Consider the following 17166-nt stretch of genomic DNA (forward strand, 5'->3'; position numbering starts at 1 on the left):
AAAAATAATGACTGTTATTTTAGTTTACATAAGACAATTTGACATTTTGGTTCAGACTTTAGCAAGCATCATTGAATTTCTCAAGTTTGATATGCTATCGCGGGCCAAAGAAAATAATGTGACGGGCCAAATTTGGCCCCCGGGCCTTGACTTTGACACCTGTGGGTTACAGGCTGCGTGGAAGGGTTAAGCAAAATTGCCTATGACAACTGTGTATGTGGATCTGTCTAAGACCACCTTGTTAGGTGTTGAAAGACATCCCATTGGTCGAGTGGTTCACCCATCAACCTCACCGTGCAGAGGTACTGGGTTCGATTACGCCTCACTGATCTGTTAAACATCATCAATATTAGAATCAGAATCATACAAATCAATTCCTCTTCCTGCATATGCTTTTTTTCCACACAAACCATAATTTTATTGCTATAAAGTCATCTACAATATTATATACAGTACTATTATCCATTACTATACCAAAGTTACCGTATTTTCTGCACTATAAGGCACACCTAAAAGAAAAGATTTTTCCTAAGCTGACCATGCGCCTCATAATACGGTGAGCCTTATGTATGGAAAACGTTTCAAAATACAGTGATACCTCGGTTTACGAACCCCTTGGCTTACGAATTTCTCGGTTTACGAACGTTAAATTTATGAAAATTTTAACTTGGCATACAAACTTTTTTTGGGATACACACGGAGCTGCCTCAATGAGTGATGTGTCGTTCGCGAATGAGCCCGTTCTTCTAACAACAAAATGGCAGCCGACTGTTTTTGTCCTCTATTCCCCGCACCCAGTCTTCGGTTAAAGCCACATGATTGGTCAAGAACGCAGAAGTGAGGGGAGGTGGTTTAAACATTAAAGAGACAGGCAGACGACAGTAAGAGAGTTTCAACTTTGATAGTTCAAAGGCACAGTGTAGACTGCAAGGTTAAAATATCCCATCAATCAGGCTCCCGAAACAACCCGCACAAGCCATCTGTACACTTGATGCAAAAAGCACCTACAAGGATCATTCGTCAAGATGGTGAAAGGTTACGTTCCTCAATCGATTTAATGCTGAGGAAACTGGCCACTCCTTTCCATCAAGCCATCGACCATCGCAAAGGTAAATAAAACGACTTTATTATATAGTACAGTTTATTTCTTTAATTATAATACCATAGCACATTTATTATACATAAAATAAGGTATATTTGGTGTCGTTTTAAGGCTTAGAAAATTAGAAAGTAGAAAATTATGTTTTTATGGGGACCTGGGAACGGATTATTCTCATTTTAGTGGTTTCCTATGGGACATTAATTTTTGGGATACACACTTCGCCTTACACATTGTCTCGGAACCAATTAAGTTCATAAGCCAAGGTATCACTGTATGTCATTCATTGATGGTGCCCCTTATAATGCGGTGCACATTATGTATGGAAAAGATATTTAAATGTCATTCGTTGAAGGTGCACCTTATATTCCAAAAAATATGGTAATACTCGAGACTTGCCCATAAAAATGACGAATTCATCAAACAATAACTTCATTTGACCTTTTATTATGCCATCAAAACATCCAGAAATTTCACAAGCTATCTCCTCCAAGATGAAAAACTCATGTCCAGTTTAAGAATAAAACGCGAGATTATTCATAGCCTTTTTTTTTTTTCCTCGCTGGATTTGGCGGATATAAAAAGGCATTGAAAAGTTGAGCTGTCGCTCTACCTCTGCGTGATCGAGAGAGCAGATGACTTCCAAGGGAGACAGACGCAGCCAGACGGGAGGAGAAAAAGGAGCACTTGATGATTTTATTAGGATTAGGGTGAGATAAGACATGAAGGCTCTCGCGGTGTGAATTTATAAGGCCATCAAAGATGGTGAAAATCTCTTTTTGGGCTTAAAATGAGCAAAAAAAAATGGCTTTCTTTCCTCGGTGATTGTCCAAAAGGGGAGACCTTGACATCATGTTGAATGTACCATTGATTTTTTTTTTTTCCTCTCTCTCTCCCTTTCTCTTTGGGATCAATAGCGCTATTAGGGCTGTTAAAAAGTCGAATATGAATGTGTTTCAAACTGTTTCACCACTTTTTTTACTCCACAGGAGTTCCTGTGTTCTTCATCATGCTATGGATTGGCTCCCGGGTGTATTTTGAAGACACAGAGTTTGTATCATGTCTCTTTTTTATTTTGAATGTCATACACATTCTTCCAATGTAATTATAAAGAAACTGACATCTTAGTGTACCAAAAAAAAACATTTTATTGACCTTTCCAATAATTGCATCATCTTCATCTGAAATTAGATTACATTTTTACATGCGAAAAACAAATCATGGGATGTTTTGCTAACCGTCTCACTGGAGTAGTTTTCATCCTATAAGGTGCTCCAGAGTGTAAGGCACACTTTCGTTGAATGCCAAATTAGACTCATTCACTTCAATAATAATAATAATAATAATAATAATAATAATAATAATAATAATACATTCAGCATTCACTCAACCCGGAAATAACTCAAATAGATCGAAAGCTAGCTAGATAGCTAATACATCGCTGATAGCTAATAGATAGCTATCCAGACAGCTAGCTAGATAGCAAGGTTGCTAATGGATAGCAAGCTATCTCGCTAGCTAGATAGCCACCCCGATAGCCAGATAGCTAATAGATAGCAAATAGCTAGCTAGGTAGCATATGAGCAAAATTGATAACGGCAATTTAAGGCAAGAAAAAAACAAGTACTAAAACTCAATATTCTGTGGGTCCTGGAATTCAAGTGACAATGACAAAAACCCTGTCACTGGAGTGGACACATTTTTGCACATGTCTGGCAGTGAATGAGTTAAAAACTTTTCACACATTGGGCGCACCGCATTACGAGGCTCTAAGAATAGAAGTTACAATAGTGGCTGCAGTCAGTTACTCTGTGTATCTTCTAGGTCAACCATGTCAAAGTCGAAGCACAGGGGCCAAATCTGGCCCGGCAGATCATTTTATTCGGTCCGCGAGAGCAAATCAAACATCCATGATACTTTATAAAGTCCGTACCAAAATTTCAAATTGTCATATGTAAACCACAATAACAGTCATTATTTTTTACTTCAAATTAGAAAACTAGTTATTCATTCATTTGTTGTGCGCTCTATATGTAATATGTGAAGGGGATTATACATTCTAATGACGTTCCCTGCCTCTGAGAGGAAACTGTAACTACAATGTGGCCCGCGGTAAAAAAGGACTTTGACATCCTTGCTCTGGGTGATACTACCCTAAAGGAATACAATACAATACAATACAATACAATACAATACAACAGCTATCACAGCTGCGGAAGCCATAACAAAAAAACCTTACAAAAAATGTGAAATACTCTCTTAAAGAAATCGAAATATTGATCCATATATAAGGTGCATCTTGTGGAAAATACTGTACTTGGAACAGATTGGATTCCTAATTTAATTTGGGTTTTGTCCATTTTGTGTCCTGAAGTTGGAGTCAATTTAACATAATATTCTATTTCACCCACTTTCGGGCTAACTTTGAACCCAGCACTCTCAGACTGTCTATCACAGCGTAAATTAAATTTCATAACAAGCTATCCATCAATGTGTTGTGCTCTCCATGTGTAATCATATGAGGAGGGGGAAGTCCAAATTGAAATGCTTTCACGGTCATCATGGCGTGGCCCACGACTAAAATGAGTTTGACATCCGCCGGTTGTAAGGTTCCCTCTGTAAACGTCTCCTCCGCATCCTCTACATACAGATGCTGGGACATCAATGAGGAGTCGCTCTATTGGTGGATCATCAAGGGCCCGATTGTGGTGTCCATTGTGGTAAACTGTGCTCATTGTTTCGCACCTGCACTCGAGGCGACCGCTCCATCCGCACCGCACATCTTCCCAGATTGTCATGCAGATGACTTGTTAATCGTCAGGTTTTTTTTTTCGACGCCTTCCTTCGCTGATAAAGCACCACGAGCACATTTCAATGACCCGTTTTGTTTTTTTTCTCCCCCTTGTTCAGAGCCACGTGCCAGATGCGTCCGTCCCATTCCGTTAGATGCTCCGCTGCGTATATTGTTGTCGCCGTGTGCAATAAAAGGCAAACCACCTCCACCGCCACTACCTCATCCACCTTCTTCCTTTCCAGGTCAATTTCATCCTCTTTGTCAACATCGTCAGAATTCTGATCCAGAAACTGAGCCCTCGTCTGATCCAATTCAATAACTCCTCGCAGTACAGGTGATTCCTTTCCTCATTATTCGTTGACGTTCCGCTTCAACGCTTTCTGTTGATGGAAGTGCACTCATCGGAAAAGTCAACTTTCTGAATTTCTCCTGCAAGTTGTGCAAAATATGTCATGATTGTTGCATGCCCATTAGCGACGAGGCCGCGGGGTTGATTCATTTTTCCCATCGCGGTGATTTCACAACGGATCGTGATGAATTCATTACCTCGGTATCCGCTTCGCCAGACGTTTAGTACAAATATCAAATTGAAATGAGCCAGCAGTTTAGCAGAAAGTGTTTGGGCACACAATGTTCGTGATTTGGGGAACAAAACAAAAAAAAAAAAAAAACATCTACCTGTGCGAAGCTTAGTTGGCTGTGCAGGTGGTTAAATTGAACACACACAACTATGTTTCCTCTTTACTCTGTTCTAATAGAGTTAAAGCAGCCGTAAAGTGGCATCATAATAGGCAGATAGTGTTCCTGTAATGGAAATTAACCAGAACGGGATGCAACACAGCTAGAAAAAAAAAATCAGTGTCTTTGTTTTTAAACTCAGCCACTGCCATTTATGAATTTATTCGGTAATTGAAAATACGTATGACATAGGGCGCCATTCCTAAATTACTTTTTCATAACATGCACAATTTTCATTTAATTTCCTTGTAATTTGTATTTCTGACGTATTTTGATCCATTTTTTATGCATTACAAAACGTATGTCTGAATTTTGGGATGCCTTGGAACGGATTAGGGCTTTTACATGGAAAACATGTCTCTGCTTACAAACTTTTCTAGTCAAGAGATTTCTTCCAGACCAATTAACTCATTCACTGCCCTTCAGAAATTTATTCGGGAATTGAAATTATAACGTAGAACGCCATTTGTAATTTTTTTTTTAATAAAATGCACAATTCTCATTTATTTTGCAATAATTTCCTTGTAATTTGTATTTCTGACGTATTTTGATCCATTTTTTATGCATTAGAAAACGTATGTCTGAATTTTGGGATGCCTTGGAACGGATTAGGGCTTTTACATGGAAAACATGTCTCTGCTTACAAACTTTTCTAGTCAAGAGATTTCTTCCAGACCAATTAACTCATTCACTGCCATTCACAATTTATTTGGGAATTGAAAATATGACGTAAAACGCCATTCCCGATTTTGTATTTTCTTGTTTGGGTGACGATAAAGCACTGGCCATGGCCTCTGGCAATGTTTTTTTTCCACAAGGGGGCAGTATTTCCCCTTTTTCCATGTTAGGACTTTGTTCCAGTTTCAACTGTTGCTATATAGCGCTATATAAAACAGTATTTATGTATTGCATTGTATTTTGGGCAGCCACCCTCATTTCAAGGTCATATAACTGCAGACCCATATAATTTAGGAATTAACACTTTTTTTTCTGATGAAAGAATAGTCTCGGGTTTCTAACTGTGTATTGAAGGTGTATGTAGTACTAAAACTCAATATTCTGTGGCAATGACAAAAACATTGGCACTGGAGTGGACACATTTTTGCACATGTCGGGCAGTGAATGAGTTAATGAAGCAACATGTGATCAAGAAACTGTAAATATTTGCAAATTTAGTGGCGGTCATGGCCGGCCGGCCTCGCATAAGCGATGGTATATTTACTTTACAATAACATAATTCTGTAGAAGCTGAGAGAACTGCACCGCCGGCACATCATGAATAATTCTTTCTGATTTGTCTGACTTAGCTCCCGGATGCAGTATCATGCAGTTATAAAGACACATGAAGAAGACTTTCCCAATTTTTGTTCAGTCCGGGAGCTGCAGTCATTCATTCATTTTTCTGAACCGCTTTATCTTGACCTGCAGTCAGTCATATTAGTTTTTTTAGAGAGGATAAAGACAATATGACTGTAGGCAATTGTTATATTGTTGATCTACATGTGTTGATGCTCCATTTGTGTTCAAATGTGCATGATCTAAAGCCGCGGTGTCAAACGGATTTTTTTTTGTTGTGGACCACGTTTTAGTGACCGTTGTCAATCACAGTACAGTGATACCTTGGCTTACGAATTTAAGTGGTTCCCAGACAGTGTGTGTAAGGCGAAGTGTGTATCCCAAAAATAAATTTCCCATCGGAAACCATTAAAATGAGACTAATCTGTTCTCGGGTCCCCATAAAACATAATTTTGTACTTTCTAATTTTCTAAGCCTTAAAACTACACATCATATACCTTATTTTATGGATAATAAATGTGCTAGGGTATTATAATTAAAGAAATAAACTGTACTATATAATAAAGTGGTTTTATTTACCTTTGTAATGGTCATTGATGGCTTGATGGAATGCAGTGGCCGCTTTCATCAGCATTAAACACTTGATGAGGAACGTAACCTTCTTTCACCATCTTGAGGAATAAACCCTTGTAGGTGCTTTTTCTGTGATAATTGTATCTAGTTCCTCATCAATTGTGTTCTGTTTAGCTGGGTTGATAGCTTTTTACATCAAGTGTACAGATGGCTTGTGCGGGTTGTTTGTGGAGCCTGATTGATGGGATATATTAATCTTGCAGTCTACACTTTGCCTTTGAACTAAGTCAAAGTTGAAACTCTCTCACTGTCATATGCCTGTCTCTTTAATGTTTAAACCATCCCCCTCACTGCTGCGTTCTTGACCAATCACGTGGCTTTAACTGAAGACTGGGGGCGGGGAATAGAGGACAAAAACAGTCGGCTGCCGTTTTGTTGTTAGAAGAACTGGCTCGTTCGCGAACAACACATCACTCACACAGCTCAGTGTACAAAAAAAGTTCGTATGCCAAGGTAAAGTTCGTATGCCAAGGTAAAATTTTCATAAATGTAACGTTCGTAAACTGAAAAGTTCGTAAGACAAGGGGTTCGTAAACCGAGGTATCACTGTCTATTCAACTATTGTTGACGTTTTTGTAATGATGTGTTTGATAAATCAGTTGTGTTGTTATAAATACACAGTGTGGAACTAAATTGTCATTAATTTCCTTCATCCCATCCTGCGTTGATTTTGTTGATCCCAGCAGACGCCTGACCAAGTCTACCCTGCTGCTCATCCCCTTGTTTGGCACCCACTACATCTTCTTCAATTTCCTGCCAGACTACTTTAACGTGAACCTGCGCCTCTGTGTTGAGCTCTGCATCGGATCCTTCCAGGTAGTTGCGACCACATTTATTCAATAGATTTTTTTGTCTTTTCGTTTAAACAAAAAAAAAAAAAAAATCATTCACTGCCAGATGATGTGCTGCCACTGCGCACCGACAGAAAAACTGATCCTGTGACTGTAAAGTGACCTCGAGAGTTTTTAAAGACGCTTATAAATGAAATGTATTATTATTATTATTATTATTATTAATAATAATAATGTTATTATTATTATTATTATTATTATTATATATCAAACCTCTAAAATGGAGGACACTGATTTGCTGTGGCGACCCCTTGAAGGGAAAAGCAGAAAGGAAAAGATTATTATTATTATTATTATTATTATTATTATTATTATTATTATTATTATTATATATCAAACCTCTAAAATGGAGGACACTGATTTGCTGTGGCGACCCCTTGAAGGGAAAAGCAGAAAGGAAAAGATTATTATTATTATTATTATTATTATACATCAAACCTCTAAAATGGAGGACACTGATTTGCTGTGGCGACCCCTTGAAGGGAAAAGCAGAAAGGAAAAGATTATTATTATTATTATTATTATATATCAAACCTCTAAAATGGAGGACACTGATTTGCTGTGGCGACCCCTTGAAGGGAAAAACAGAAAGGAAAAGATTATTATTATTATTATTATATATCAAACCTCTAAAATGGAGGACACTGATTTGCTGTGGCGACCCCTTGAAGGGAAAAGCAGAAAGGAAAAGATTATTATTATTATTATTATTATTATTATTATTATTATTATTATTATTTATTATTATTATTATTATTATATATCAAACCTCTAAAATGGAGGACACTGATTTGCTGTGGCGACCCCTTGAAGGGAAAAGCAGAAAGGAAAAGATTATTATTATTATTATTATTATTTATTATTATTATTATTATTATATATCAAACCTCTAAAATGGAGGACACTGATTTGCTGTGGCGACCCCTTGAAGGGAAAAGCAGAAAGGAAAAGATTATTATTATTATTATTATTATTATACATCAAACCTCTAAAATGGAGGACACTGATTTGCTGTGGCGACCCCTTGAAGGGAAAAGCAGAAAGGAAAAGATTATTATTATTATTATTATTATATATCAAACCTCTAAAATGGAGGACACTGATTTGCTGTGGCGACCCCTTGAAGGGAAAAACAGAAAGGAAAAGATTATTATTATTATTATTATATATCAAACCTCTAAAATGGAGGACACTGATTTGCTGTGGCGACCCCTTGAAGGGAAAAGCAGAAAGGAAAAGATTATTATTATTATTATTATTATTATTATTATTTATTATTTATTATTATTATTATTATTATATATCAAACCTCTAAAATGGAGGACACTGATTTGCTGTGGCGACCCCTTGAAGGGAAAAGCAGAAAGGAAAAGATTATTATTATTATTATTATTATTATTATTATTATTATTATTATATATCAAACCTCTAAAATGGAGGACACTGATTTGCTGTGGCGACCCCTTGAAGGGAAAAGCAGAAAGGAAAAGATTATTATTATTATTATTATTATTATTATTATTATTATATATCAAACCTCTAAAATGGAGGACACTGATTTGCTGTGGCGACCCCTTGAAGGGAAAAGCAGAAAGGAAAAGATTATTATTTTTATTATTATTATTATTATTATTATTATATATCAAACCTCTAAAATGGAGGACACTGATTTGCTGTGGCGACCCCTTGAAGGGAAAAGCAGAAAGGAAAAGATTATTATTATTAATAATAATAATAATATTATTATTATTATTATTATTATTATTATTATTATTATTATTATATATCAAACCTCTAAAATGGAGGACACTGATTTGCTGTGGCGACCCCTTGAAGGGAAAAGCAGAAAGGAAAAGATTATTATTATTATTATTATTATTATTATTATTATTATTATTATTATATATCAAACCTCTAAAATGGAGGACACTGATTTGCTGTGGCGACCCCTTGAAGGGAAAAGCAGAAAGGAAAAGATTATTATTATTATTATTATTATTTATTATTATTATTATTATTATATATCAAACCTCTAAAATGGAGGACACTGATTTGCTGTGGCGACCCCTTGAAGGGAAAAGCAGAAAGGAAAAGATTATTATTATTATTATTATTATTATTATTATTATTATTATTATTATTATTATTATTATATATCAAACCTCTAAAATGGAGGACACTGATTTGCTGTGGCGACCCCTTGAAGGGAAAAGCAGAAAGGAAAAGATTATTATTTTTATTATTATTATTATTATTATTATTATATATCAAACCTCTAAAATGGAGGACACTGATTTGCTGTGGCGACCCCTTGAAGGGAAAAGCAGAAAGGAAAAGATTATTATTATTATTATTATTATTATTATTATTATTATTATTATTATTATTATTATATATCAAACCTCTAAAATGGAGGACACTGATTTGCTGTGGCGACCCCTTGAAGGGAAAAGCAGAAAGGAAAAGATTATTATTATTATTATTATTATTATTATTATATATCAAACCTCTAAAATGGAGGACACTGATTTGCTGTGGCGACCCCTTGAAGGGAAAAGCAGAAAGGAAAAGATTATTATTTTTATTATTATTATTATTATTATTATTATATATCAAACCTCTAAAATGGAGGACACTGATTTGCTGTGGCGACCCCTTGAAGGGAAAAGCAGAAAGGAAAAGATTATTATTATTATTATTATTATTATTATTATTATTATTATTATTATTATATATCAAACCTCTAAAATGGAGGACACTGATTTGCTGTGGCGACCCCTTGAAGGGAAAAGCAGAAAGGAAAAGATTATTATTATTATTATTATTATTATTATTATATATCAAACCTCTAAAATGGAGGACACTGATTTGCTGTGGCGACCCCTTGAAGGGAAAAACAGAAAGGAAAAGATTATTATTATTATTATTATTATTATTATATATCAAACCTCTAAAATGGAGGACACTGATTTGCTGTGGCGACCCCTTGAAGGGAAAAACAGAAAGGAAAAGATTATTATTATTATTATTATATATCAAACCTCTAAAATGGAGGACACTGATTTGCTGTGGCGACCCCTTGAAGGGAAAAGCAGAAAGGAAAAGATTATTATTATTATTATTATTATTATACATCAAACCTCTAAAATGGAGGACACTGATTTGCTGTGGCGACCCCTTGAAGGGAAAAGCAGAAAGGAAAAGATTATTATTATTATTATTATTATATATCAAACCTCTAAAATGGAGGACACTGATTTGCTGTGGCGACCCCTTGAAGGGAAAAACAGAAAGGAAAAGATTATTATTATTATTATTATATATCAAACCTCTAAAATGGAGGACACTGATTTGCTGTGGCGACCCCTTGAAGGGAAAAGCAGAAAGGAAAAGATTATTATTATTATTATTATTATTATTATACATCAAACCTCTAAAATGGAGGACACTGATTTGCTGTGGCGACCCCTTGAAGGGAAAAGCAGAAAGGAAAAGATTATTATTTTTATTATTATTATTATTATTATTATTATTATTATATATCAAACCTCTAAAATGGAGGACACTGATTTGCTGTGGCGACCCCTTGAAGGGAAAAGCAGAAAGGAAAAGATGATGATGATGATTATTATTATTATTATTATTATTATTATGTGTCCACTTCAGTGGCAGTTTTTTTGTCATTATCACTCAAATTCCAGGACCAACAGAATATTTAATTTTTCGGACTACATAAACATTAAATGCAGCGTCACAAACCTTTGACTATCTTCTTTCATTGCAAAAAAAAAAGAGTTAATTCCTAAATTGTATGGGTCTGGAGTAATATGAGCTTGAAGTGGAGGCGGCTGTACAAAAGGCAAATGCTGCCCCCTCGTGGAAAGGAAAAAACATAGCCAGAGGTCTGACCAGCGCTTTATCGGCACTCCACCGCAAGAGAAAACCAAAACCTGAATAATTTCGGGAATGGCGCTCCACGTCATATTTTCAATTCCTGAATAAATTCGGGAATGGCAGTGAATGAGTTGGTATTAATTCATTTACGTTATATATTATATGTAGCAACCAACCTGCTTTTTTTCAAGCATATTGGGTAGGGAAAAAAAATCACTCTAAACACAAAATAATTTTTGGGCCGACTTTTGACCCAAATTTGGTCCAGATGTGAATCAAATGAATACGAGAACTTATTTATTGTTCTCTAGATGTATACAGAAATGAAGAGAATTCATTCATTTGACAGTTTTACAAAATAGTTTCTATATCCGAAAAAAAATGCTGATTTTGCTTTTTATTTTCGGATTGCATTGGAATGATATTGATTGATATCTATCTATCTATCTATCTATCTATCTATCTATCTATCTATCTATCTATCTATCTATCTATCTATCTATCTATCTATCTATCTATCTATCTATCTATCTATCTACAGTAAAGTCTCGTTATATCGATATTCTCGGGAGTCAGAAAAAATATCGATATAACCGGACTATCAATATATCCGATCCTGCGGCATGTAAATTTTCTCCTTGCGTTCATAGAAATAGTATCGTAATAAGCAGTACTATCAATATAACCGATATCGATATAACGAGACTTTACTGTATATATATATATATATATATATATATATATATATATATATATATATATATATATATATATATATACACAGTAAAGTCTCGTTATATCGATATTCAAGTGAGTCCGAAAAAATATCGATATAACCGGGACTATTGATATATCCGACCCTGTTTGCATGTAATTTTCTCCGTGCGTGCATAGAAATAGTATCGATATAACCGGGACTATCGATATATCCGATATCGATATAACGAGACTTTACTGTGTATATATATATAGAGAGAGAGAGAGATAGATAGACTCATTCAATTTTTACCAATTTTAATACGTAACATCAGCTGATTCAACTTGCCAGCTAATTATTCATGCCGGGCCTAATTATTCTTATAGTTTTTACCCCTCTCTAAGAAACTCAAAGTGGCAGTGAGGACTTTGGATTTGATCTGATGATGTTGAAATTCATGTAGCCGCACTGAAGTCTTTTCTTGGCACAAAAAGGGACATTTGGTGAAATGAAAAAAAAAAAAAGTTGCAGGAAACAACCCCGTCTGATCCATCCGATGAGTGACAGCGTTTCCAGTGAAATATTCCTTTCACAGATACAAATTCAATGAATAACTCGACCGTAAGATTCATCGCCTGGGAGAGAAAAAAAATGCATCATGTATCAATTTATTAATGAGTGGGGCCGGGGATTGATCTTGAAGCTAAATGCAGACAGGGTGTTTTCGTTTTGCAAGCATAGGATGCTCAATTGCGAGCTCACAAGGTAATTAAGTTCTTTGCACCTTCCTGTATGGTAATGAGGAGAGGAAGTGGGACTTTTGAGGGTAATCGTCCTTCATCCGATCAAATGGGTGTTCTCTGTTTAATAAATGCTGAAAAACATTTGGGTGGCACGTTTCAATCATATCTGAAAGTTTAAAGGACAACCGACACCATTTTGTTTTTGTTTCCTAACTGACATCAGAAAAACTTTTTATAGCATTAAAAATACCCAAAACACGCAGGCTGATATTTTTAGTCAAATGAAAAACATTAATAAAAATGACTTAAAGTGTCCCAAAACTACTTCAAAATAACCTCAGAAAGTTTCCGTTTCAGAAGGTCCCGCCCCCTTGTTCGTGACATCACGCCAGGACGTCTTGCCTTGCTCTAGAATCAAAACAATGGCTTCAGATTCGGCTAAGATGCTTTCTTGTTACACATCCAGTTATGAATATGATTCAAATAGTTCCGAAGAGGAAAGCATAAATGTTTACAATCGATTAAAGAAGTCCTTCCGTGTCATTTTGAGGCTTCTGGACTCCAATGTAGCATCCCAGAAAATGCACAAGATGGCGCCCAAGCTCCGTTGGAAATGGGCTGATTTGTCTGCTAATGTGTCAGCTAGTATCAAATAGTAGTCTTGGTGCAACACACAACGATTCACCATTGCGTTATTTATGTGTTTTCCTTCTAATTTCGCCATCAACACGATGTTTTCAGAACAAAGTACCCAAAATGCATTGTGTGTCGCTCTCTCGGTCAGGGGCGTTCCTGACGTGACGTCACGTCAGGCATCGTCATCAACTCGAAAACAAGACTTCTTGAATATTCAGCGCGAGGCTTAAAACATAAAATATAGCTATGCGCTCAGTAGAAGTAATTTTAAGTGATTTTCCAAATTATGGACACAACTTGGTGTCGGTTGTCCTTTAATGGGTTGTCTTTCCATGAACTGATAGATTTGTAACCTGGCTAATGAGCACTTCCTGCGAAGGAGTTTACCAAGTCCTAAATTCCGCCCAAGTCCAGATTTCCCACCTGAGGATAACAGTTTAACAGGCTGTATCTGTTCACCTCAGATTGACCCCAGATTTTCTGTGCTTCCATTGCGGGCCTTGTGTTCGATCATCTAAGCATACAACAGCATGAAATTTTTAAATATGATAGTGACATTCGTGACAATGTGCTCCTTTTTCAGGGACTACTTGTGGCCATCCTCTACTGCTTCCTCAATCAAGAGGTGAGCGTTGACACGCAAGTCACACCAATATGTGAATTGAGAGCACGTTATTATACTCGTGTGGCTCAAATTACGAAATAAGTGTTTTATCTTGTCGTCATTTTATTTTAGGGTAACAATATGTTTAATTCGAGATCGGTGGCTGGCATATTTCAAGCACAAAATTACGACAGCACTACAAATCCAGGCTACAAATCCTACTATGGTCGTGCTACCCTGAAGGTGGAAATATTTATCTCGTATTGAATGCTAATATTCAGAAATGCTTAGACAGGGAACAGATTGATAATGAGAATTTTCTGACATTTTTGTTTTGGGCCTATGATATCGAATGTGGGGTGAGAAATGTGTGTGTTTTACAGGTGCAAAAAGAGGTGCACATGCAGTGGCTCAGGTGGCAAGAGAGGAGCTGTGGCGTGGTGTCACCCGCGGCAAAGGGCAGCATGATGGACACCCCCTTTTAGATATGTCTACACATACAGACACACACACACACATTCCTGTTTCAATAGTTTTGTGAGGTCCAGATAACTCCAGATAAGGAGTGAGTACCACCGTTGCTGATAAGTTTAGAGTAGAACTAGTGCTACATTTGAACACTAAATATCACCCCATTTCCCAATTCAACTTATTGAAAAACAAAGAAGTTAAATAAATAAAAATAAATAAAAAGTGGACCTGAAACTGAAATAACAGCACGAGTGAGGTTTCTGAATGGCTACATTCAAAGTCCTCACCCCTGTAGTGAATTTGGTTAAATATCGTTTTACTTTTTATGGTATGAACTTTTTCCTCTCATTAACACACACACACACACACACACACACACACACACTAATAAACACACACAGTGAGTAAAAAGTGTGTATATCCGAGTGAATTGAAAATACACACCAAAAAATCGTTTTGGGTGAATTTGTGAGGACCTCTCTGAAACTTTAACAGATGCATATATAGACCCTCTAGAAGCCATTAGAATGAAAAACTTGTGAGAACCGGTCAAAAGGTCCTCACTTGTCAAAAACGTCCTCAGTACGTATGGTATAAAATGTTAGTGGTCCTCACAAGACTAGTCATACAACCCCCCCCCCCCACACACACACACACACAGACATACACTTACTGATACCACCATCATGTTGTTGTTCACTTGTATTGCTATAAGGCAAAGGTGTCTAACTCTTTTTTTGCGGCGGCCCACATGGCTGCCGCTGCTCACACGCAGAAAAAACATATCTTGTGACTGTAAAGTGTCCTTGAAAGTTATGAAAGGCGCTTATAAATTAAATGTATTATTATTATTATTATTATTATGAGTCAAAGTCAAAGTCAGCTTTATTGTCATATAAATATTATTATTGTAGTTACGGTTTCCTCTCGAGGGCCGTTGTGAATTTGGGGAAGCCATTAGCATGTTGCATCTTTTCCACATATTACATATAGAGCGCACAACAAATAACTTGTTTTCACATTTGAAGTAAAAAATAATGACTGTTATTGTGGGTTACATGGGACTATTTCAAATTTTGGTTGGGACTTTAGCAAGCATCATGGAATTTCATACGTTTGATTTGCTTTTGCGGGCCAAAGTAAATGATGTGGCGGGCCACATTTGGCCCCCGGGCCTTCACTTTGACACCGGCGCCATAAGGCAATATAAATACTATCATCATGCAGTATTTTGCAACGCCTGAAGGGAAAAGCTAAAAGGAAAATAATGTGCAGTGTTTTGTGTAATATCATTACTGTGATTAAGTCATTTGTATTCTGCTTTAAAGGACAACCGACACCATTTTTTTTGTTTCCTAACTGACATCAGAAAAACGTTCCATAGCATCTAAAATACCCAAAACACACAGGCTGATATTTTTAGTCAAATGCAAAACACCAATAAAAATGAGTTAAATTGTTAAATTGTGAGTTTCAAAAGGTCCCGCCCCCTTGTTTGTGTCGTCACGCCAGGACGTCTTCGCCTTGCTCTAGAATCAAAACAATGGTTTCAGATTCGGAGAAGATGCTTTCTTGTTACTCATCCAGTTATGAATATGATTCGAATAGTTCTGAAGAGGAAAGCATAAATGTTTGCAATCGATTAAAGAAGTTCTTCCGTATCAATTCGAGCAGTCAATGACAGCAATGTAGCATCCCAGAAAATGCACAAGATGGCGCCCAAGCTCCGTTGGAAATGGACTGATGTGTCTGCTCGGAATTTACGAATATCAAATAGTTGTCTTGGTGCAACACACAATGATTCACCATCACGTTATTTATGTGTTTTCCTTCTAATTTCGCCATCAACACGAAGTTTTCAGACCAAACAAAGTACCCAAAATGCATTGTGTGTCGCTTTCTCGCTCAGGGGCATTCCAAACGTGACGTCACATGGGGATCGTCATCAACTCAAAAACAAGACTTCCTGAATATTCAGTGCGAGTCTTAAAGCGTAAACTATAGCTATATGCGGTGTAATCTTTGTAAAATACGCTCAGTAGAAGTCATTTGAAGTGATTTTACAAATTATGGACACAACTTGTCGGGGCGTCGGTTGTCCTTTAAATGTAATAAACTTCAAACGGTCCCATTTTGCACCCTTGGGTGAGCGTTTTTGTTGCATAACAAAGTGCTTACATGAGCTTGTGATGTGTTTCGTGTGTATTTAGACGTGTCTCAACGTGCACTTTTGGAAAGCTTTTGTGAAAAAAAAAACATTCTTCACCGCTTTCTTCACCTTTAACCTGATAACATCTGATATGGCAGCCCCAAAATGTTGTTTCAAGTAAATCGGATGATGAGACCAAGCTTTTGAAGTGTCTTTTTCTACCCCCCCCCCCCCACCTCTTTTTCCTTCAGCACAAGAGGAAAATAGTACAGTACATATTTCTTTGAAGCTTTTCCAAAATAATAATACTAACAAAAAGACAAACACTGAATAAAGCAGTGACCGAACGTGCTCCTTATACCGGAGAATGGATTATTCTAACACGACTGAGCAAACTACTTCTTTGCCCACTCTTCTTAACCTCAAAACCATACAACAGACTTATAGTTATAAACCACGGAAAGTCTCACTATATATTATAATATTTTAATACATTATACAGTATCTCGATATGGTAGTATAATTTTGAGTAACCATGCGAAATCGTGCAAATTTTGCCA

The 17166-nt window shown here is 36.4% G+C and overlaps 1 protein-coding gene across 2 annotated transcripts in view; it reads left to right on the forward strand.

Annotated features, from left to right (window-relative positions):
- The window catches only part of ghrhrl (growth hormone releasing hormone receptor, like), a 34667-nt gene extending 17873 nt beyond the window's left edge, over positions 1-16794 (forward strand). The window contains exons 9-14 of one of the 2 annotated variants that reach the window (XM_089000655.1): positions 2089-2149; positions 3750-3819; positions 4136-4227; positions 7245-7377; positions 13966-14007; positions 14370-16794. In XM_089000655.1, coding sequence (XP_088856781.1) covers positions 2089-2149; positions 3750-3819; positions 4136-4227; positions 7245-7377; positions 13966-14007; positions 14370-14471 — 500 coding nt within the window. In that variant the 3' untranslated portion in view covers positions 14472-16794. The remainder of the gene's footprint in view (positions 1-2088; positions 2150-3749; positions 3820-4135; positions 4228-7244; positions 7378-13965; positions 14008-14369) is intronic. The other variant, XM_089000656.1, reaches the window with a different exon arrangement.
- Positions 16795-17166: the final 372 nt, after the last annotated feature.

Source organism: Hippocampus bargibanti, linkage group LG07 (genome assembly GCF_051943395.1).
Source record: "Hippocampus bargibanti isolate YZ-2025 linkage group LG07, ASM5194339v1, whole genome shotgun sequence".
Taxonomy (NCBI): Eukaryota; Metazoa; Chordata; class Actinopteri; order Syngnathiformes; family Syngnathidae; genus Hippocampus; species Hippocampus bargibanti.